The following is a 24,993-nucleotide window of genomic DNA, read 5'->3' on the forward strand; positions in this document are numbered from 1 at the left end:
GGGGTTACAATAAATAGTGCTATGATCATATGTTTTCATACCTTTTGGGTACATATCTAGGGGTAGAATTGCTTGATCACACAGTATCTCTTATGCTTAGCTTTTTGAGGAAGTTCCAAATTGTTTTTGAACATTATTTTTTTGACCTTGATACAGCTCTCTTTCCTGGGTGTGAGGTGGTTTGTTGGACTTGTTAGGGTGGGAAAAATGGTTCTCAGGCATTTTAAACATTTTTTTCTGTTATCTGCTAAACATTTTATGTGCAGGAAGAATGGTACCTTCGTACAGAAACATGCCATTCAGCATCATTTCAAAATGTGACCTCTAAAAAATGGCGCTCCTGCGGTGGCCAGTCTTTGGGGTGTCTGAGCTCCCAGGTTCCTGACCATCCCTCCAGCTGTATCTCCGGCCACCTGTCACAGTCTGTTCCTGGCACAGACAAGGCTTGCTTGTTCCAAGAACACGACTACTGGGCCACTTCCATCTGAGAAGGCCTGGTGGGGTGTCTAAATGCAGAAACGTGCCCGCTTTTCGGGGATACCCATAAAGCTCGCGTCGCCAGGTGCACACAGCCCTGCAAATGTAAAAGCCTTATGGTGCATAAAGCAGAAACTTACGTGCCTCGGTGGCCTGGAAGAGATTGTGTTGACCTCCGACCCCGCCCCCAGGCTCTTCCATTCCCTCCCCGCGGCCCTGCCCGGCTCTTCGCCTCGGGGGGGGGGGGGGGGGTCTGAGCCTGCGCGGGCTTGCCCGCGCGGGCGGCCTTCTCAGCATGCGCAGTCACTGCCAGCCCAACTCCTTAAACTGGAGCCCCGCGGAATGCGCGCTCACGCACGCGCACGGCCTCATCTGCGCGTGCACGGAGCCTCTCGCGGCACGCGCCCCCGCCCCGCCCCGCCCCGCCTCCTCCCCCCTCCCGCGCGCCCGCCCGCCGCCCGCCGCCGCCGCCGCCGCCGCCGGAGCTCTGTAGTATGGCATCGAGGAGAATGGAGACCAAACCTGTGATAACCTGTCTCAAAACCCTCCTCATCATCTACTCCTTCGTCTTCTGGGTGAGTGGCCACGCCAGGCGGGTGGCCGGGCCTCCGGCCGTCCATCCTTATAGTGATGCTCGGAGAAAGGAAGAGGGGTGAAAAAACCCAAACCAAAAATCTAATCTCGGTCCCCTGCTTAAGGAAATAGGTTCAGGGGGCTGGGTTGGGGCTGCAGGATGTCGGGGTGCAAGCTTGGGGCTGCTGGGACCCTGGACCCCGCCCGGCGCGGGCTGCAAGGGGCTGCGTGGTGGCGGTGACTGCAGGTTGTCGATCTTTCCAAATTTGTTTTAATGCGCGGATTTATTTTTTAAGCTCGCGGGATAGAGTCAGCCTCTAGGGAAAGTTGCGGCTTTATTCCTCTATTTTCCTCTCTGGACACCCCTCCCCGGCCTCCCTTACGATCCTGTTCGCGGTGTCTCTGGGAGCTAACCTGGCTGGGAGAGGGCGCGGGAGTACTGGGTTTGATCCCAGATTCCCGGTTATTCCCAGCCCCGCGGGGCTGCGGGAGGGAGGCGCCAGGAGTCCTGTGCCTGCCTGGCTGGGCAAGGGCGACCAGGGCCCCCCAAACGCACTGATGGGGAGAGGGCGCTGCAGTAGCACGGAGACGCACTGACCTGAGAGGGTCTTACATAAACTAGGGGCATCTTTAAGCTTTCTCAGAGACCCAGGAGGTGGGTCTTATGACCCTTTTCCCACTCCCCTCCACCCCTCCACTCTTCATCTGGTCTTTCGGTCATTGCGCGTACCCAAGCCGCAGAGTCCTGGGGGAGGACCCCTGCCACTTGGTGACAGCAGTAGCGCCCCAACTCTACTCCCCACCTAACCGGTGCTGCTCCCAGTCCTTGAAGCTCAATGCAGAAGGATGACGTCAGCCCCTCAGCTGAGGCCTCGGGGGGCTGCGTGGTGCACCTCGCGGAGGGATGCGCCCTTCTGCGCGCGGGGGTAGGTGGAGGAGGAGGGGGGGGCTCAAGGCTTGTGCCTTACCTCATCCTGTTTGGCAATTCGTGGGATCAGTGCAGGGCTGACACTGCAGTGATTCACTTGGAGGGGTGGGTGGTACCTAAAGACCGTTCCCTGTTGTTTCTCTTTCCATGTAGAAACCCCCTCCCTCCCCAAGTTCTGCATTTCCACACCAAGCCACAGCCACTCTGCAGGAGAATGAAATGTCTGTTACCTCCTTCCGCCCACCCCAATAATAATTTGGGTCATTTCACCTTCCCAGGCAGTCATTTTGAAACCTGAGGCTCTGTAGAAAAAGCTAATCCCGCCTTTGGTCGTTTTTTCTCCGTGTCACCCCCCACCCCAATTAGCCCTAATTCTGGTTTGAAACTGGGCACAGTACCGTATGAGACTCGGGTTGACGGTGAGGCAAGCTGTTTGTAATGACCAAGGCAGGAGCTGAGATTTATTAAGGATGAAAAAAAAAATCTCTCATGTGCCCCCTCCCCCCCCCCCCGCTGGCATTTCCTTGTCACTGGCATTGGTGATGCTTCAGATCCAAGAAACTGTGGACTCTAGGGACCGGACATTCCAAGAGATCTGCAGTAAGATAGGATAGATTAACTGGTATATCACACAAGGCAGACACAGAAACGGACTTTATTTGGACTGAAAACGACACAGGTTGAAAATTTAGCCGAAACTTTCCAGTAGCCATTCCTGGGAACTGGTTTAGCCTTTTATTTATTTCCTTAAATCTCTGTGTTTGGCACTTTAGTATTTACTTGACTTCCTATTTGTTACTGGAGTAAATCATATGGGTGATTATTTTGAGCTTCCTGAAAAATAAGATTTACAGTATATAGGGAGTGTTCTTCGGCATCACTGCAGGCTGGTACAGAAGGGAGTCTTCTAGACTGAGGCTTTTCATATCTCTTTAACTCTTCTTGCTTACCTCCCGCTCCCACCCCATGCATATAATTACTTAATGCTCCCTAATAAATCGTAAACAAGCACTGTATTTTATGTCCTCTGACGTTCGTGATACCTGCGTTTTAAGTTTTTTATAATCTCAAATAAAATGTTTACCTGGAGCATTTTCAGTAGTTTAAATAGCATTCAGTAATCATTTCACAACCAAAAGAATGAGATGTCTCCAGATTCAAGAGTATTTTAAATAAGACATTGTCGTTAATAAAGTGTTGTTCAAATGTCATGTTTCCATTGTACTTTAAATGCTGGTTGTTGTTTTTTTATAAAACACCTTATTGAAATGTAATTCATATACTATATAATTTACTTTTTTAAGAATGTACAATCCAGTGGTTTTTAGTATATTCACAGATAAGTGCAACCATCAGCCCGGTCAGTTTTAGAACATTTTCATCATTTTTAAAGAAACTCCATACGTTTAGCTATTCTCCTCCTCCCCCTCCCCTCCCCTCCCCTCCCCAAGTAATCACTAATCTAATTTCTGTCTCTAGATTTCCCCATTCTGGACATTTTATATAAATGAAATCATATAGTATGTGGTCTTTGGTGATTGGTTTCTTTCATTTAACGTAACGTTTTCAAGATTCATCCATGTTCCTTCTTTTTATTGCCAAATAATACTGCATCGTATGACTATATCACATTTTGTTCATCTGTTTGTCCATTAATGGGCATTGGGGTTGTTTCTACCTTTTGGATATTGTGAATAATGATGCTATAAATGTTCACATACAAATGTTTGTGTGAACATATATTTTCAATTCTCTTTCCTGGGAATTGCTGGGTCATGTAGTAACTGTAGGTTTAATTGTTTGAAGAACTGCCAGACTGTTTTCCAAAGTGACTGCACCATTTTATATCCCACCCCCCCACCCCCAGCAGTGTTGGGGGGTTCTGGTTTCTCCACGCCCTTGCCAACATTTGTTATTATCTGACTTTGTGATTCTAGCCATTTTAGTAGGTATCTCATTGTGGTTTTGAGTTGAATTTAACTGATGAGTAATGATGTTGAGCATCTTTTTATGTGCTTCTTGGTCATTTGTATATCTTCCTTGAAATGTCTATTCATATCCTTTGCCCATTTTTTATTTGGGTTATTCATTTATTATTGAGTTGCAAGTGTCCTTTACTTTTTGATTCAAGTCTCTTATCAGATATACCGTATGCACATATTTTCTCCTATTCTGTGGACTTCCTTTTCACTTCCTTGATGGTGTCCTTTGAAGTACAAAAGTTTTTATTTTGACAAAGTCTAGCTTACCTATGTTTCTTTTGTTGCTTGTGTTTTGGGTGTGCTATCTAGGAATGCTTTGCCAAATTCAAGATCATGAAGAAAATGCTGTTGATTAGAGTGATTTATCAATTCAGTAAATACAGTTGACAAATTTATATCTAGAACTATGTCTGGCACATTGTAGGTACTCAAATATCTGTCAAAACTTCTGGGGTTAGGTTAGGTAATTAACTAAAAAGATGACCTTAGTTCTTTTAAGTGGAAGATGGAGGGAAGATTAGTCAGAATTGTTTCCTTTGTGTTCTTTGTGAATTGCTTTCGTGGGACAACCTCTCTTCTCTTCCGTTTAGATTTAGGACCAGAAGACATTCGAACTTAAAATGATGGTAGACCAGTAACATCAAGGGGTGGATGCACCTGAGTGTATACTAAAGCAGAAATGTAATGTTATGGAAGAGAGATCTTTGTTTTATCTTGTCTCCTCTTCTGTCTACAATCATTCTCCCTTTCTGAGGTATTCCTCTAGAGCAATGGTTCTCAACAGGTGACATTTTTGTTCACCCATCTCCTGACATTTGGCAGTGTCTGGAGACCTTTTGGGTTGCAGCTGGGGTTGGAGTGCTATTGGCATCTAGTGGATAGAGGCCACAAGGGCTGCCGAACATCCTATAAAACACAAGACAGACCTCACAACAAAGAATTACCTGGTTCAACGTTAACAGTGCCTGCAACCTCTATACTATTGGACTTTATACAGTAGTAAGTCCTACGAAGAAAAATAGAGTCTTATGCAAAATTATATTTAGTAGTGTTTGGAACCGCCAAACCAGAGCATGCTCAACACAATCCCAGGTTAGAGGAAAAACAGTCTCTATAGTGCACTGTAATTCTTTTTTGAAGATAAAAGGTAGGTAGTTCTTTATATAATAGTGTCTAAAAGCATAAGACGATTTGTCTTCCAGTAAATGACATCACTTGAATGCTAGGTAAATGGATCATTTATTTTTCCTGGTTTATATGTCTCATTTTCAGATTTATAGAAGAGGAGGAAAAAACACACCTAGGAGTAAGTTATCCTGTGCTTCAAAGACTAGTAAACAGTGCCTGGCACATAATAGGTTTACTCAGGAAGTAATGAATGAATGAATGAATGAATGAATGAAATTTTATTGACTACTCTTAGGCTCATTGATTTATTTCAATTTACCTTAATTTGTATATTAAAGTAATTGGGAGGCTTTTCAAAACAGTCTCCTTTCCAGTCTACCTGTGGTGATTTAAATGTGTTCCTGACATTAATACATACAAACATGGGACAGAGGACTTTCTAAAGAATAGCTTATTCTAATGATAGTTCAGTTATTATATTTTTATGGTCAGCTAGTTTCCCAGACATTTTAGTTATCTAAAATTTTCATTGGAATTTAATGTCTTAAGCTTGAATACAAAAGGTATCTATTTTGTCCTAGTACAAAGCAAAATGTCTCTTCTTCATGACAAATATAATTATTTTCAACAACAAGTGGGGCAGTTTTTTAAACATGCCACTTATTAGGTAAATTCTGTTTTGACTTATAATTTTTAATGTATTTTAGACACTCATGTGAGTTCTAAATCCACGGCATCTAAATCCACTAAATAATGTGTGAAGAAAAATATCCTTCACTTCATTCCAGTGTATATTAGATTTGATTTCTTCGTTAAATATCCAAGGACCTAATTAGCTTATCAGTAATGCTATCAAACTGTCTTATGGCAAAATATGAGTGCTTCTTTTTTTTTTCACTTGATAAGCATCACCAATCTTTTTTGGGGGGAGGATTTAAACTTTTTTTATTTTATTTTCGAGAGAGAGAGAGAGTGTACAAGCAGGGGAGGGGGCGGGGGGGAGAGAGAGAGAGAGAGAGAGAGAGAGAGAGAGAGAGAATGAATGAATCTCAAGCAGGCTCCATGCCCAGTGCAGAGCCAGGCATGAGGCTTGATCCCACGACCCTGGGATCATGACCTGAGCCAAAATTAAGAGTTGGATGCTCAACAGACTGAGCCACCCAGGTGGCCCCTTTTTTTTGAGAGGAATTAAAAGAAACGGTCAAAATATTTTTCTTTTTTATTTTATCATCTAGAAAGTTTAGGTCCTTGGGTTAAATAGAGGAGAAAAATATCTTAATGAGAATTCCCTAACATTTTACTAAGTGTTTGAGTTTTGGCACATACTGAAGTTCATACTTACTATTTTGCATGTGTGTGTAATTCAATAAACAGTCATTAAAGGGCTTTTATACGCCAGGTATTTCAATAGAATGTTTACCAACTTTTGCCAGCTGCTGCTTTTAGCGTTTTACCTTCATTTTTAGGTAATGCACTTATTTTACTACTTCTCAACTAGTATGTGTTATATATTGTCTTCCCACTATGGAAGATGAAGATTAGCTCTCCTACCCCTTTCTCCCACACTCACATCCTTTCTCTATTGGGATAGACCCCAGTGTATTATTTATCATTATCATATATCATTCTGGTTAGAGCAGTAGCCAGTGGTTACATTAATGTGACTAGGTAAGCCTATTCATAGATGAGCCATTTAGTGTGTATATTATGATCATGTGCACAGCTTTTTGTTTCCTCTGTTAAAAATTGCCTTGTTTTATATCCTTTGCTTGTCCCTCTTCCATGTTTGCTCCTAATTTAGCCCCAGACTCTCCCCCAAGAGCTGTGTATCTTCGCTCAGTATGTTCAAATACTTCATGACTCCTATCAGCTCCTATCAGAGACCTTTCTCCTAGAGCATTCTGACCTTCAATCTGGACTAGTGTTCTCTGGCCCTTTGAAACAGCCAACATCATTATAATCTCCCTTTACCATCATCCTGGAAAATCCAGTCTCGTTTTATGTTGGATCCTCAGTTTCCTATATGTCCTGTTTTTCTTGGTTGGTTCTTTCATTTTGTTGGAGCAAATCATCTAGTAACTTTCTGGAGAAGGATGCATGGGAGGTTAATATTTGAAGTCTTGCAGGTGTGAAAATCTTATTTTTCTCTTGCACTTAATTTGATAGTTTGGCTGAGTATAGAATTCTAGTTTATAAATCATTTACACTCAGAATGTTACTGTCTCCTCTCCTCCTCCCAGTCTTCTTACTCTTTTTACTGTTGAAAAATCAAATGTTAGTCAAATTCTTCTTAAATTCTGCTTTTTCTTCTCTGAAAGCTTGTGTAAATTCTTATTCTTGGTGCTCTGAAATTTCATCAGAATATTTCTTGTTATATATTTATTTTCATTTCTTTCCTGTGCATTCTTTCAATCTGGCAACCGAGGTCCTTCAGTTTGGGGAAATTTTCTTGAATTATCTTTTTGGTTACTTTCATTTTCTCTATTCTGTCTCTCTCTTTGAATGTACCTTTTAGACAGATTCTCTAATTTCTTTCCTCTTTTCTACCTCTTCATCATTTTTTAAGATTTTATTTTTAAATTATCTCTACACGCAACATGGAGTTCCAAGTCATGACCCCAAGATCAAGAGTCACATGCTCCACTGACTGAGCCAGCCAGGCACCCCTACCTCTTCACCTTTTTGCTCTACCTTCTGGGACATGTCACCTACTTGATCTTGCCTGCTATTGAATTTTTCATTTGATTTATATATTGATTTCTAGGAGCTCCTTTTTGATATCTGAATATTACTTTTCCTATCATCTTACTCTTATTTCGAAAATGTAGTATCTTTTTAAAATCCTTTTGGCAATACTGATGATTTTTTTTTAAGTTTGCTTCTGCATGGTTTCCTTCAAACTTCTCTGCTTTCTGGCATATTACAGACTTACCTCAAATTTCTGGCAACCTTTTGCTCTTTGTTCTGTGCGTGTTTAAGAGTAGAACACTAAAAAGCTGATTGGAAGCCCCTACTATATTAAGTGGGAGTTTGTTGATTTTTAAGTTGGGTCATTTGGCTGGACAATTGAGTTTGGAACCAAGGTCAGTATCTTTAGGTCTTTTCCCTTGGCCCGATCAGATTTCCTACAGAAGCATCTTCCAATCATCTCTTTGCATGGAGAAGATTAGGAGGATGGGAATCCAACATGGCGGAGAATTAGGGGGAGCCAAAGTTCCCTTGTCCCTCAAACACAGGAATGTTGAGGCCAGAGGACTTGGAATTCCAAGAGACCAGGCTGCAGAGCGACAGAGACGTCTCCAGGGGCCCACGGGGACAACCTGGCAGGCCATAGGGTTACTTCAATGAACAAATCAAAGCACACCTGGTGGAGGGTCCAAACCATCACTGCGAGTAGGGTAATAAAGTAACCAGAGTTATGACAACAGAAAGCATGTAACACACTCCAAAAAACACCTGCTAAAGGGCTGGGCCCTGGACAGTGTATGACCTCTCTTTAACATAGTAGTGCTCACAGGTGCAGGACACATAACAAGCCTTTAAAGCACATAAGAGACAGAAAACTAGCCCAAATGACAAAATGGAAGAATTCCCCTCAGAAGAAATTCCAGGAAGGAATGACAGCTGAAGAATTGCTCAAAACAGATATAAACAATGTATCTGATCAAGAATTTAGAGTAATAGTCATAAGATTAATCACTGGGCTTGAAAAAAGCATAGAAGACAGCAGAGAATCTATTGCTGCAGAGATCAAGGAACTAAAAAATAGTCATGATGAATTGAATGCTATAAATGAGGTAGATGAAGAAGGTTAGAAATTTGGGTGTCTTCGCATGCAGTATATAAAACTTTGTTAAGCCCCTATTTTAAGTATACAATATATGTCCCCTGTGCTTTTGTTCCACAGTTCAGAGACCCTCTGTTTCACCCTCCCTGGAAAATGAATCTGAGCCTATGCTGGAATGGGAAAAGGCCAGAGACAGAAGTTGGCAAGGATCTAATTACTCCACAGAACGCCTTTTTTTTTTTTTTTTTAACCAGATCCTCCTCATTTTAGCCCCGTTTCATCCCCAGTTCCAGGTGCGCTTGCGTGCAAATATTTTGTTCTTGGCTTTTCTCATAGCTGCCACGAGATTTGGCTTTTTCTCAGCTTTCAAAATGTCATTGTGGTTGTCTCCTCTTCCATTCTCTTCGTTATTGTGGGTTTTAAAAATCCTTTCAGTGTCATTTCGGTGGAGTTTTGGGAGATCGCCAAGGTAAATGGATGTGTTCAATCCATCATCTTTAACTGGAAGTCCTTTATATTTGTATCTCTTCATTGCATGGTACTAATTAAATACGTAGTTGATTGTGAGTGATCGACCGGAGCATCTAAAATGGCGATAGTTGGGCTGTGCTAGTAGATACTGGTATCTACTTTTCAATTTTTACAAAGCTTTTGGATGTCAAGGGGAGTGTTCTGGGGACTCGAGTTGGATTAAATGGAAATGAAGCTCTGAAGGTTGCTGCTGCTTTTTCTGCTCCTTTCTTCCTGCCAGGTGAAGGCCTTTGTGTCTCCTGACCTAATTCAGACCTTGCTGAATTAATTGAACGTGAAAGCACCAGAGTTCGAAATATGATGTTAAACGGGTTATTGCTCTGCTGTCTTTCTGTTATGACATGATAACCCTTCATGTTTATTATAGGATTTGTACGTTGTAATCTGAAGAGTCTCTTCTTAATCAACTTCACTCCCCATATGCAGCATGCAGTTAGGATATGTGCACTACCTTTTATAGCATTTGGGGAACATTAGTCTTTTCCACTTAGTAGTTGCTTAGAAACTAGCTGAAATTTTGTCCAATTAGAATGAAATACTTTCCTCAATTTTAATTATAGCTAGAGTTCTTGATGTGACCTTACCATGAGCTATATTACTTATGATTCATGGACTTGTTCAGCGTTATATACTGTTTTAAGTAAGCACCTCAGAGGGTGCTGAAAGTTGAAAGTCATCTCTGACTGCGTTTCTTTGTTTAAATGTATTAAGCCCTTGACATGGGTGACTAATGCACTGCTAAACCAATTTGAAACACACTTTAAAAATATATTCTTATATCTTTTTCTCCTCTGTTCCCATAACAGCAGCTTCTGATTTGGGTTATCTCCTCATGGCAAGCAGATCGTTGGATTGCTCTTCTTAAATTTATTTTTTTTTTGGCTGTTATCCCCCTTGCCATGACAGAAGGCTTTTCATTTTTGGCTCAACATTTTGGCCTCTTTTATACAGATCCCTAATATCCGTCAAGTAAAGGACATAGGGGGGAAAAGATAGGAGAGGGTTTTTCTTCGGTTTCCCTTTTTATTATTTGATCAGTTGTGCAGGAAAGCATGCCAAATAGTTTGGTGGTAGAATTAAGGATCACAGTTCTATTGTGGAAGATTTTCTTTAGTGCTTTCTGGAAGGCACAGTGGGCTTTTTCATCATCTGTTTTAGGAGAAATTACAGATGCCTTTTACTAGAAGATGCAGTGGGTCAGACACAGATACTAGTTGAACAGTCTAGATCAGTGGTTCTCAACCCTGTATGCCCATCAGGATTGCCTGAGGAGACCTGAAATACATGCTTAGGTTCCCACCCTGAGATTCTGATTCAGTTGGTCTGGAGTTGGGTAGCATCATTTGGATCTTTCCCATAATCTCCTAGGTGATTCAGCTGTTCAAGTAGGATTGAGAACCATTGATTCCAAGAGAACTCAATATATAATAGCAAGCCTGGTTCATCTCGACTCTCCTGGATCTGGAGGTAGCTAGGGGATATCTAGCTGTTGAGTATCTAGCATTGGCTTATTGATTTGTTCTGCTTTGCTTCAAAGTCTGAAGCTAGGTTTCCAGTGTCTCTTGGGAAATCAAAGCGACCTTGTCCCTCTTGGGAGACCCTGCTAGCCATTCCTAACTATAGGAGCGCTTATCAGAATCACTAAGGGACTTTTATTATTTATTTATATATTTTTTTAAAAATTTTTTTTTTAACGTTTATTTATTTTTGAGACAGAGAGAGACAGAGCATGAACAGGGGAGGGGCAGAGAGAGAGGGAGACACAGAATCAGAAACAGGCTCCAGGCTCTGAGCTGTCAGCGCAGAGCCCGACGCGGGGCTCGAACTCACGGACCGTGAGATCATGACCTGAGCCGAAGTCGGACGCTTCACCGACCGAGCCACCCAGGCGCCCCTCTGAGGGACTTTTAAAAATACAGATATGTGGTCCTGTCTCCTGAAGTTTTTATTTTAATGGGTCTAGAGATTGGCCTGGTTATGTATTTTTTAAAACCACTCCCAAGGTGATTCTGATTTCTGGGATGTGACTCTAGTCCACGATGCAGTTTGTTATAAATTCTTACCATATGAATGCTTTCCTGTCGTGTGATCTGTGGTACCATAAAGCTAGCTTGAGAAGATTCCACAAGCAAGACATAGCCCAAAGGTCTCCAATTGAACTCTTGGAGTTTGGAGTAGTTTCATTTCCTCGAGGGAATCTATTTCTGTTCACATTTGCACTGAAAAGTTAAGAAGCCCTCTGCCAAGAGATCAGACTATTATCCAATATCTACAACAAAAAGCGAAGTAGGAGAGAGAAGTTTATGAATAAAGTAGATTTCTGATCTTTTATGGGAAGTGTGGTGGTGTTTGGGGGTTGCTCTGGTTACGGAGGCATGAGTGGTTGACCTTGGCCTTGGAACCATTTGGGTGAGACTGTTGTTGATTGACTCCAGAAAATGTGTTCACTGCAGTGTCTGCTGCTGCTTGGTTGGACTCAGAGTGTGTGAGGCTGTCACTGTAACTGGCTTTCAGAAGAATGATCCCTGAAGCAAGTTGAGTTGTCACTGATAATTAGACTGAGGTGAATTGTCATTGACCAAATAGGTTTGAAAGTGGGTACTGGTGGTTGCTAGTTACGATGCCTATTGAATAATCAATTTGCTTCTCCCCAGAAGTATAGAGACTTTTGTTCTCGCCTCAGACTACCACTTCTTGCTTGGCAATGAAAGGAAGTTGCTTCTGCACTTTAGTTCCCACTCTCCAAACATTGTCATGGTGTTGTACAGAATTCCTGGGTCAGTTAATTGTTCTAATCATTCCACAAAGATTATTTTAAAGTTTATCGTTTCCAGGGATTGTTCCAGGACTTCCCTAAGGTAGATTCTGTTGCACTGAAAAGGAACCTAAAACTTGATAATGAGTCTGAGTGGTAAATGGTCCTTTCACATCCTCATCATTACTTACGTTCCATTTCTATTTCTGATGAAACTTTTGAGGATTTATTGCTTTGCTCCACTTCTGTTTCATATTCAAAACTGTGCCAGTCACTTGGTATGCTTTTAACTATTGCCCTCTGTTGTAGGGGGCTTGAAATCAGTCCTGTGGGAAGTCTTGATTTGGAGAGTTGATGTGTGGCCTGAGGCAAGTCACACAAGTGTTTCTGAGCCTCAGTTTCCTCTTCAGAATTGAGATTTGTGCTTACCCACCTTAGTCAGGTGTTGAAGGCCAAATGACATTCAAGTGCTTTGTAAAGTGTGACACATACACATTTTGCCAACATTATTCCTTATGGTGTAGAGTGTTGCTTTTTTCCTAATATCTTGCACATGGGAGGTATTATGTCAGTCTTTGTTAAATGAGTAAATTGATCAGAACTCTCCCAATCCTGAAAATCAAGGATGATTAACTCTTTGGATTTTATAGTTTGTGACCAAGGAGAGCTGGGATTGCAAAAGAGTTTGAATAGGAACCGAAAATATAGTGAGTTTAGGTTGCTGAGTGTAGCTGTCATTGAGATAAGGATATTCTTACATAGGATAAATAAATATCAATCTGTCACTTAAAATTAAACCAAGTATTGATGACTTACCTTATTATTTTTTTAAATAAGCTTTTAATTTTAGAACAGTTTTAAATTTACAGAAAATTGTGGAGATAGTACATAGTTTCCATTTATCGTACAACCAGTTTTTCCTATTATTAACATCTTGTATTAGTATGGTACCTTTGTTACAGTTAGTGAACCAAAATCAATACATTATTAACTAAAGTCCATACCTCATTCAGATTTCCTGAGTTTTAACCTAATATCGAATTTAGGCTACTATATTACATTTAGTAGTAATGTGTCCTTAGACTTCTTTTGGTTGTGACGGTTTCTCAGACTTTCCTTGTTTTTGGTGACTTGACAATTTTTGAAGAGTAGGGGTCATATACCTTGTACAGTGGCCCTCAGTTGGGATTTGTCTGATGTTTTTCTCATGGTCACTGGGGTTACGTGTTTTGGGAAAGAAAACCACAGTGGTTAAGTGCTATTTTCATCACATCATATGAAGGGTGCCCACTAATAAGATGACTTATTGCTGTTGATATTGACCATGATTATCTGACTGAGATGGTTTATCAGGTTTCTCACTGTAAAGGTACTCTTTTTCCCCATTTCCATACTGTGTTCTTTGGAAGAAAGTCACTATGCCTAACTCACACTTAAGGATTGTGGAGTTATGCACCACTTCCTTGAGGGCAGGGTATCTATCATTATTTTATTAACAGAGACGATTTCCGTTCAACAAATGTTAAAACCAACAGTAAATATTTGTTCAAAAAACAGTAAAATATTAAAGACATTTGAGTTAGTTGGGAACTAGACAAGGATTCTTGCTTGCCATTATTATTTATGATTTTGGTTTATCTAGCCACTGCAGTAAAATAAAAACAACTTAATGTTGGATCTTTTCATGGATACAGTTGTTGTATACTAAGAAACCCAATAGTTTTTTAGTTTAAAATAAGACTAACAGAATTTGGTAAAGTGGTTGGATACAAGATAAAAATACAAAAATTAGGGGCACCTGGGTGGCTCCATCAGTTACGCGTCTGACTTCAGCTCAGGTCATGATCTCACGGTTCATGAGTTCAAGCCCTACATTGGGCTCACTGCTGTCGGTGCAGAGCTTACTGAAGATCCTGTCCCCTTCTCTTTCTGCCCCTCCCCCACTTGTGCTCTCTGTCTCTCTCAAAATAAATAAACTTTTTAAAAAATACAAAAATTACTTGCTTTTCATTATTTTAACATAAGCCTTAGAAAAGGAGAGGGAGGAAAAACTTCTGGTCTTAGTAGCAACAGATCATAACTACTTTAGAATAAAGCTAACAAGAAAGGCAAGGCTCTTTTTTTAAATTTTATTTATGTATTTATTTTTTAAATTTACATCCAAGTTAGTTAGCATACAGTGATAATGATTTCAGGAGTAGATTCCAGTGATTCATCCCCTAGGTATAACACCCAGTGCTCATCCCAACAAGTGTCTTTCTTAGTGCCCCTTACCCATTTAGCCTGTTCCCCCACCCACAACCCCTCCAGCAACCCTCAGTTTGTTCTCTGTATTTAAGAGTCTCTTATGTTTTATCCCCCTCCTTGTTTTTATATGATTTTTGCTTCCCTTCCCTGATGTTCATCTGTTTTGTGTCTTAAATTCCACATGAGTGAAGTCATGTGATATTTGTCTTTCTCTGACTAGTTTCACTTAGCATCATACCATCTAGTTCCATCCACGTAGTTGCAAATGGCAAAGTTTCATTCTTTTTGAAGGGCATGGCTATTATATGAAGAAAACTAAGGTTTTATTGAAGGACATACAATGAGATCTGAACAGATTAAAGGACACTGTGTTCTTGAATGGAGGGATTGAATATCATAAAAATATCAGTTTTCTAAAAATGTGTTTAGCGCCATTCCAAGGAGAATCCCAACAGGACTCTTTTGAGGGGTAGGGGTGATACTGATAAAATAATAATGTTTATGTAGAAGAATAAATGCCTGAAAAATCAAGAGAAATTTTGGGTGAAGAAAGAAGTATGTGCCTTATCAGTTATCAGAATATACTCTTGTGGCAGACATACTATAATATGGCTGCCATGATTCCCACTTCCTGGTATTCATGTCCTTGTGTAATCTCCTCTATTTGGGTATTAGCAGGACACATCACTTGCTTCTAATAGAATACAACAAAGATGTTCAGGTGTATGTGAATACGTGGTCGTGATTATATTAGATAAGACTGTAATGTCTGTCTTCCTGAGACACTCTGTCCCTGGCTGGCCTTGAAGAAGTAAGCTACCCTGTTGTGATCTGCCCTATGCAGAGGGCCACATGGCAAGGAACTGAGGGCAGCTTTGGCTAATAGCCAGCAAGAAACTGAGATCCCCAGTTTGGTAGCCTGCAAGCAATGAAATGATGCCAACAATAAAGTGATCTTGGAAGCAGATCCTTCCGCATTTAGGCCTCAGATGAAACTGCAGCCACCTGAAACCTTGACTGAAGCTTTGTGAGACTCTGAAACGGAAGACCCAGCTAAGCTGTGCCCAGACTCCTGACCCTACAGAAACTGTGAGGTAATAATTGTATGCTGTTTTATGCCTCTACGTTTGTGGCAATACATAACCAATGAAGCTTTAAAGTCACTAATTGATTCAATATCATATTGACTTCGAAATAGACAAATAGGTCAGTGGAACAATAGAGAATCCAGAATTAAATTCTGGTGTGTGTGGTTTACTAGATGAAAAATACATTCATTTTAGTGAGAGATGCTACTAAATGATGCTACTGGATATGTGGAAGAAAATAAAACTGGAGCCCCTACTTAAATAATATTAAAACTTCCAGTTGGTTTAAACGCATAAATGTAAAACTAAAATCCTGTAAGAAAATGTAGAGATCATATGTACAATATGATCATATGTACAGTCAGACTGCCTTAACCTAGCTGGAGACTCAGAAGAAGCAATCAAAAAACAATGTATTTCCTTATAAAATTTTTTAAAATTCTATGGCAAAAGGTACAATAAAGTCAATTAAACAGTTATGGTGAGATAAGAAGCTAGTGTCGGACTATTAGCTAATGTGCTGCTTTCTTTGTCAGGAAAGTCCTGTTACAAAAAATGTATTTACGTTCTTTTTTTTTTTTTTTAATTTTTTTTTTTTAACGTTTATTTATTTTTGAGACAGAGAGAGACAGAGCATGAACAGGGGAGGGTCAGAGAGAGGGAGACACAGAATCTGAAACAGGCTCCAGGCTCTGAGCTGTCAGCACAGAGCCCGACGCGGGGCTCGAACTCACTGACCGTGAGATCATGACCTGAGCCGAAGTCGGACGCTTAACCGACCGAGCCACCCAGGCGCCCCAAAATGTATTTACATTCTGATGCAAGCTTCTTCTCATTTTGGACTGATAACAGTTTGCTGATCAGTGCTGGCCCACTGACCATACTTTGGGAGTCACTGTTCTAGGGAAGGGATCAGCAAACCATTTCTATAAAGGAACAGATAATAAATATCTTAGGCTTTGTGGGCAATATGGTCCCAGTTGCAACTACTCAGCTTTGCCATTATCATGTGATATCAGCATAGACCAGTGTAACTAAAGAAGCAAGGCTATATTCAAATAAAACTTTATTTACAAAAAGAGATGGGCAGCCAGAGTTGACCCATGGGCTGTGATTTCCTGATTCATGCTCTAGAGAGTACCAATATAAGAAAGGGATAATCCTTAACCTCGAGAGTCAAAGTTTTATATGGGCCTGTAGGAGTTGGAGTGAAGCAAGCCTCAACAATTTTTGGTTTGAAAGACCTAGGAATGCCCTATCCAGTAAAGCAGCCATTTGAGCACATCAAATGTGGATAGTCCAAATTGAGATGTGCTCCAAGTACAAAATACATAAATGTTGAAGATTTAATATGAAAAAATCTCTCAATTTTTATATTATGTGTTGGAATGATAATATTTTGGACATACTAAGTTAAATAAAACATTATTAAAATTGATTTCACCTGTTTCTTTTTCTTTATTTTTAGAGAGAGCACAAGTGAGGGAGAGGGGGAGAGGGAGGGAGAGAGAGAGAATCTCAAGCAGGCTCCATACTCAGTGCAGAGCCTGACATGGGGCTCAATCCCATGACCCTGGCATCATGACCTGAGCAAAAATCAAGAGTCGAACACTCAACCAACTGAACCACCTAGGTGCCCTGGGAGAGAGAGAATCTTAAGCAAGCTCCATACTCAGTGCAGAGCCCAATGCAGGGCTCGATCCCACAACTCTGGGATCGTGACCTGAGTTGAAATCAAGAGTTGGACGTTCAACCAACTGAGCCACCCAGGCACCCCATCACCACATCCACTGTGGCTACTAGAAAATTTTAAGTTAGATCTGCAGCTTGCCAGTAGATCTCTATTGGACAGCACTGGCCTAGAAGTACTATAATTTTTTTAAAGTACTAGAAGTTGAAATTAAGTGCTATGGGACCAAGGGAGAGAGTTCATCTAGCTGAGGAATTTGGAAAAGTCATGTGGATGGAATCTACCTTGGAGAATGATGGGATTTTGACAGGTGGTGCTCTGAGAGGATCCTGAAGGCTAATCAGATGGAGGAAGTGGCATAAATAGAAGTTTGTAGACAGCAGAAGGCTTTCTGTGTTTGGGGCAGGAGTGAGTTTAGCTATCATAAGGGACAAAACGTGCTACATTTAGGTAAGTAGGCATAGGCCTTATTGTGGGTTGACTGCACAAGTTAGGGCTTTGGACCTGTTTTTACTGGTGGGGGTGGAGGGACTAGGACATAATTTTGAGCAGGGAGTGGTAGTTTTGGAAGCTGTTTACAGGTAGGTCTACTCTAGAAACAGTAAGTTGGTTGGGTTGGAATAAGAAAGGCAAAAGTGGTGAAACCTGTTTAGGAAAGCATAAAGGTCTTATATAGTGTATAATGAGAATGAAGGATAGAGGACAGTGGACAGCCACTTTATGATGTGGCAAGGATATTTGTGAATGAGTGAGAACCCCAGTGTTACGTGCTTGAAGAACCTGAATGATGATGATGGCCTCGTGGAATGCAGACATTGGAAATCTCTTGGTTTGAGATTAATATGATGTGTTCCATTTTGCATGTGTTTAGTTGGAGATACCAGTGGATTTAGGAGATAGGCCAGCTCTCAGCTCTCAGAAGCTTGCTCACTTGTGTTCTTTGCTGACAGAAGTGGCCTTGCACACTTCTTTACTTTTGGCCATCTCTGTACTTCCTGACCCTTCCCACTGCCCACCATGATCACAGCCCACTGGCCAGGAGAAAGGATCTGACCCTTGGCTATTTGCTTGTTGGCTGGTCAGTGGAACTTAAGATGATAAGGCTTGTGGGATCTAGATGGAGCTGTTCTTTTGGAGGCACTTGAACTCAAGATACAAGAGACATGGCTGGTGTAGGGACGGAAGGAGAAAGAAACATAGGGATAAGTAGCAGAGAAAGGAAAAACTTCACTGAGTGGGCTCAGTAAACCCCTGGCCACAAGACTGTGCAGGCTCCTGAACAGCTGTGTGGGAGCCCACACGTTTCCTTCTCGCCTGGAAGAATGGCCTTTCATGGTTCTGGTGAGGTACGACCAAGGAGGTGTGATTCCTATCCTCCTTATTCTCTCCTTTTTCCTAACAGTTAAGGCTTCTTGGCTAATCAGGAAGAGTGATTAGGTGGATGTTTTGAGTTGTCAAAAAGGTAGGTTTGGAATTAAAAGAGGAGGTTGGTGTGGAAATCAAAATTGAAGAAAGTCTGTTTGTTCACATAAGAAGCATGAGATCATAAACAGGATTCTTTTCAACTGCATGGTAAGCCCAGAGTTCTACATGTAGCTGATGCTAAATTGCTTGCTGGTAAGTGGATGTAATAGGTGTAAAAGCGTTCAGCACTAACGGAAGCCCAAGTTTCCAGTAAATCTTGTTTAAGGGTTGAAGGTTCTACTACAGGGTAGAAGCAAGTTATTGGCGCAAGTTACTTATTAATCTTCTTAACATGCAGCTGCTCTATTTGTGACATGAAGCTGGCAGTTGTTTATATCCTTTAGAGATGTTTTGAGAACAAACAAGTAACTGCTTTGTATGTTGTATTTTTCGTAAGACAGTCCTGGTCTACAGAGGTAGCTAGCCTGACAGTTTTTATAAATGGCTTAGAACAGGTAGCTCTGAATGGTGGCTCAATGAGTGGTTTGGAGGGCTTTGATTTGGTCTAGATGACAAATAGAGGTGAAATGCACTTCTCCACGTCATTGGAAACTCAGAACAAAGTCTTTTAAACCAAGATGTCAGGTGTGAACTCTGTATATAGCATGTGAATTCTTTTGAGATAAAAATACAGGAAAAGAGAGGTTCAAAACTGAATATTCTAATAAAAAAGCTATACAAATAACCTGTCTACAAAACAATCTGTATATATGGTTTACCATATTTGTAAGGAAGAAAATGCATGTAGCAAATCCTGGTGAGGGACCCATAGCAGAATGTTACTAGTTATGGTTGTGTGGTGAGATAATTCATGGGTTACTTTTTTTGTGTGCTTTTCTTTATTTTCGGGGGCTCCTTTTCTTCCCTTGCATATAGCATGAATTAAGAAGGCAGTAAATGCTGTTTTAAAAACAAAAATTTTCTAGGGTGCCTGGCTAGCTCAGTCAGTAGAGTACGTGACTCTTGATCTCGGGGTCATGAGTTCAAGTCCCACGTGTGGTGTAGGGTTTAATTAAAAAATATATATGTATATTCTGGGTATTTTATAGTATGTAGTTTTCCTTTGTTTCTCAAAGATCGAGTGCCTATTTTTACATCATCATGTCATTTATAATGTAGCTGTTCTTTGCCCTAGTCCATTTTAGCCATTGGATGAAATTGATGCAGAGCAAAAACACATTTAACTTGATTTTTAAGCCTTGTCCCTTCATAATAAAGGAAAATGCCTGCTTCTAGTAAACAAAAAATTTTTTTTCACCATGTATTTCAAATATAATACTAAGACAGGGCATAATATGATAATTATCTTTGTATCTATCACCCAACTTAATCAGATCTTGGCATTAAGCCTTATTTGCTTTGGGTATTTGGTTTTTAAAGAAACATGAAAAAATTACAGTTGATTCCTCAACGTGTCTGTCATAAATCCAGAATTTATGAGTGGAGTAAGTGTATAAATGTTGTATCTATCATGCATATCTACAATGATTATAAAGTATTGCTTTCAGATTTTTAAACTTTATATACATGAATCACACCATGGATATTGTTTTGAAGCTTACATTTTTTGCTCAACATTGTTTGACATGTTTCCATGTTAATAAATGTGGCTCAAGGTTAGGGGCTGACAACCCCTATTTGGCCCAGGGGCCAAATCTAGCCAGCCACCTCTTTTGGTATGTAAACTAGGTATTATCTATGGCTGCTTTCACACCAAAACAGCAGAGTTGAGTAGTTGCAACAGAGACTGGATGGCCCAGAAAGCCTAAATTATTTACTATCTACAGAAAATATTTGGGGTGCCTGGGTGGCTCAGTCGGTTAAGCATCCAACTTCGGCTCAGGTCATGATCTCACAGCTTGTGAGTTCGAGGCTCGCGTCGGGCTCTGTGCTGCCAGCTCAGAGCTTGGAGCCTGCTTCAATTCTGTGTCTCCCTCTCTCTCTGCCCCTACCCTGCTTGTGTTCTCTGTCTCTCATAAATGAATAAATGTTAAAAAAAAATTTTTAAAAAGACAATATTTTACCTCAGAAATTAGTAAATATTTACTATTTTTGGAGAGTTTGCTGACCTTTGCTCTAGTTCATTCTTTGTATGGATATATCATTATTTATCTGTTTTCCTGCCTATGGAGACACTTATTTCCTGTTTCTTTCCAAGAAGCAGTGCTTTGGTGAACAGTGATGTGTGTGTGTGTGTGTGTGTGTGTGTGTGTGTGTGTGTGTGTGTGTGTGTGAGTGAGAGGGTTTCCAGTGTAGCACACTGATCATGAGACAATTAGGCTTTTCATATATTTTGGTCTTGCTTTCCATACTTAGCAAAAAAAAAAAAAAATTCAAGGCATACAGTGGCCCTGTTAGCTGATAGGTTTGTTATTTAGTGGTTTGAGATAGAGAAGATATTTTTATTCTTGATGTAAATGGCTTTTCTCAAAGTCGATTTTTATTGCTGAAGAGGGAATAGTGCTGAGTGGTCCATACAGAGCAAAGGGAGAGTTATGAATGGTCCTGTCAGCAACAAGGGAGTACCCCCTGTGTAGGCAGGTAACTGTATTAGGTCATGGTGATGTTGTTGTTACTATTTATAGTTGCTACTTGATCATTGAGCATTTACAAAAGGACAAGGATAGCATTCAATGCTTCACGTGCATTATTTTATTTAATTCTCATAACAACATGTGGAGGTAGTAATTACCGTTCCTCAGTTTGAAAAGAGGCAGCTAAGGTCCAGAGTTTGGCCCAAGGTCTTGTTTAAGTGAGGCTTCAGTTGGGACCTGTCCGCCTGCCCTGGCCTGGCGCTTGTTGTCAAGTTCTCAGTGGTAGACCTTTGAAGGTGGGCTAGAGGGTAGAATCCACACTGCTCTGAGGCACAAATCCTCATCAGTTCCAGCGTTGGCTCCTAGAAGCTGGCCAAGGGTTCAAGGCACAAAGAAGCAGCCTTGGCTTTCCAGAAAGGTCCAAGTTTACAACTTCAGCAGGAATAATTATCTTATATGGTTCTTTTGTAGAACACTGAGGCCAGGGCCATCTTTTCTCGTGTTTTCCTATCTATCCTCTCCGCTCACAACTCCAGTTTCTCAAGTGGGAGATTTACTGCTGCTCAGATAAGTGGATGCTGAGGACTGTCTAAGGGATCCTAATGTCAGGCTTGGAGCTCTTCCTGAAACTGGGCAGCTGCCCATTCGCTTCCAAATGTTTGAATTTCTAAATGTCTTTGTCTCGCTCCATTTTATGGCTGGGGTGGGCAAGACATTAAGAAATCCTGAAAACTTTCATGGGGATGGTCATTCTGCTCTCATTAAAAAACAAAAAACAAAACACATATCCCGACAAGACTAAATTACTGTCCCAAACCGCATGGGTATTATTTTTCCTGCTGCTGTGAAACATGGTAAGGATGTGAACTTGTCTCTCATGCCTATAAGCTCCCAACCACTTTGAACAAGACAGAAGCCAAGTCATTAAAAGCTGCTGGAGATGCAGTTTTTTCTTTCCTCCAAAGGAACAAAGCTGAAAGCAGTGGGAATCGTCAGGCATTTTCCTAAGAGAGCTGACACTAGCTTAAATACAGTTATCTAATCCACAGGTAGACACACAGATTAAGCGCATTGGCCCAATTGCCAAGTAAGTTTGTCAACTGGAGTGAACTTGCTTCCTCCCGTGAACTTACTTTCAAGCAATAATCTGACCGGTCGTTTATACCCCCTATGAACGGCAAGAAAACGGCAGTACCCTGCTTTATAATGACAATAAAAACTTTTTGCCTTGAAATATAATTAGCAACCCAAAATTTTCCATGGCTGATGAATATCTGTTGTATAGTCAGGTAACATGTAGGCTTGTGTACACAGTCGCAAATCTCTCAAATCTCCCTTGTACAATGTTTGCCTTCTGAAGATGTCTGTTAGACATCATTTCAAGGACTTGTAGTTATTCTAAACTCATTGTCAATCGGACCTCTTTTTGCATATTGATTTTTCGACACCACCAGCTCTAAATTTAATCTCTTGTGTGATAGCAATCAAATAGTTTTGAAATTATGAACCTAAGAATTCTAGGAAAAGCCTCTGATGAGCATGACTTTATCACATTACTTCCAATTAGCCTGCGAGCTTTGTCATTGTTATCTTCCTATCTGGGCAATTGTAATCATCCTAGACACACAGTTCTGCTTTTTCCAGTTATTGTGTGATTCACGTGTGGACTGCATATGGATGTGTGGAAATGGTTGTGTGTGTTACTTTGTGTTTGAAAAATTAAGTCTTTATGGAAGAACCAAGTATAAAGGAGTGTGAAAATACTTAGGTACAGCTTAAAGAATAATTAAAAAAGCAAATACTCATCTAGTTAGCCTCCAAGTTTAAGAACTAGGACAGAAGCCTCCTGCATAACCCTAATCACATCTCCCTCTCTCCCCTCTGTAGGGAAACTAGACTGATCATTCCCTTGCTTTTAATAGCTGTACCACATATGAATGTACCCTTAGATGGCCTGGTACTTCTCTCTCTCTTTTGTTTTTGCCTATCTTTGAACGTTACCTACATTGAGTAATACTCCATGCGTTCTGTGACTTCTTTCACTTCACTTATGAGATCCATCCACGTTGCTACTTGGGGCTATGTTTATTCTTTTTCATTGCTTTATAATATTTCAGTATAGGACTGTACCACAAATTATTCATTCTGTTGTTGGACATTTGGGTGGTCTTCAGGTTGCCTTTATGAATACTGCTATGAACATTCTTTTGTTTCCTGTTGAACATCTGTGAAGACGTAAGTGCATCTTTAAATTAAAAGATGCTGCTAAACTATTTTTTCTAGTCGTCATGGATGGGTGAGAATTCTAATTGTTTCACATCTTCTCTAGCACTTAATCTTGTGAAACTTCTCAATATTTTTCCACTTTGGTGGATGTTTAATAGTATTATGGTGCTTTTATTTTGTGTTCCTCTCCTCTGGTTAATAACAAGGAAGTATATATTTTCATATATTTGTTGCCCATTCTTATATCAATTTTGGGGCCATGTTGCATTGCCCCATGAAAAGACATCTGGTTTTTTTCCCCTAACTCCTATGATTTGAAAGATTTTTTAAATTTTTTTAAAAAATGTTTTGAATATAGTTGACACACAACGTTACATTAGTCTCAGGTGTACAACATAGTCATTCACCTTCTCTATATGTCACACTGTGCTCACCGGCCACTAGCTACCATCTGTCACCATCCAGTGCTCTTGCAATACCACTATGTACCTTATGCTGGGCCTTTTGTTCCCATGACTTAGTCCATAACTGGAAGCCTGGATCTCCCCCTCCGCTTTCCCCATTTTGCTCACCCCCAGCACCCTCCCCTCTGGTGTGGATGTGGAGATAAAGGAACCTTCCTGCAGTGTTGATGGCAATGTCAATTGGTGCCACCACTGTGGAAGACGGTATGGAGTTTCCTCCAAAAATTAAAAATATAAATACCATATGATCCATTAATTCCACTACTGGGTATTTACCCAAAGAATGAAAACACTAATTTGTAAGATTTTTGATTAATAAATTGCATTTTTGATAAATGGGTTGCCTCAGTGGCTCAATCAGTTGGGTGTCTGACTCTTCAGTTCAGGTCGTGATCTTGTGGAATTGTGGGATCAAGCCCGCATTGGGCTCTGTGCTGAGAGAGTGGAGCCTGCTTGGGATTCTCTCTCTCCCGCTCTCTCTGCCCCTCCCCTGCTTGCACTCTTTCTCTTTCTCTCTCTCTCTCTCAAAATAATTAAATAAACATTAAAAAATGTTTTTATAAATGCAATTGCTTATATTTGTATACAATATATTTGTATATAATTTTGGAATACATACAATCATTTATATACAATACAAAAATATGTAATTATTAATTCTGTCATTTATTCATCTGACTGTTCTTGTTCCTTTGTTTTTCTAAACCTTGCAGCTGACCACTGACCTAGGGCATTAGGCACTTTTTTTTAATGTGTGAGAGAGAGAGCACAAGCGGGGGAGAGGGGCAGAGGGAGAGAGAGAGAATCCCAAGTAGGCTCCATGCTGAGCATGGAGCCCAACGCGGGGCTCGATTCCATGACCCTAGGACCATGACCTGAACCAAAAGCAGGAGTCGGATGCTCAACCAACTGAGCCACCCAGGTGCCCCAACCTAGGTACTTTTTACAAAAAGTTTTGAAAATACCCGGTGGGCCCTTTTTGCTATGTTCAGTTCCCCTCAGTGGTTTGGAGCCAAGACATCGGACTAGAAACTCAGGTTTCTTTCAACCATCTATGTGTCTGATAAAGCATAAATGTCTGTTGCTTTGCCTCAGTTTGCAAATTTGGGAGCTGTGCAG

General features: G+C 40.8%; 1 protein-coding gene across 2 annotated transcripts in view; it reads left to right on the forward strand.

Annotated features, from left to right (window-relative positions):
* Nucleotides 1-932: 932 nt before the first annotated feature.
* TSPAN7 (tetraspanin 7) overlaps nt 933-24,993 on the forward strand; it is a 125,231-nt gene continuing 101,170 nt past the window's right edge. For both annotated transcript variants that reach the window (XM_042974939.1, XM_042974940.1), the window contains exon 1: nt 933-1,052. In XM_042974939.1, coding sequence (XP_042830873.1) covers nt 972-1,052 — 81 coding nt within the window. In that variant the 5' untranslated portion in view covers nt 933-971. The remainder of the gene's footprint in view (nt 1,053-24,993) is intronic.

The sequence above is a fragment of the Panthera tigris genome, chromosome X (genome assembly GCF_018350195.1).
Source record: "Panthera tigris isolate Pti1 chromosome X, P.tigris_Pti1_mat1.1, whole genome shotgun sequence".
In the NCBI taxonomy this organism is placed as follows: domain Eukaryota; kingdom Metazoa; phylum Chordata; class Mammalia; order Carnivora; family Felidae; genus Panthera; species Panthera tigris.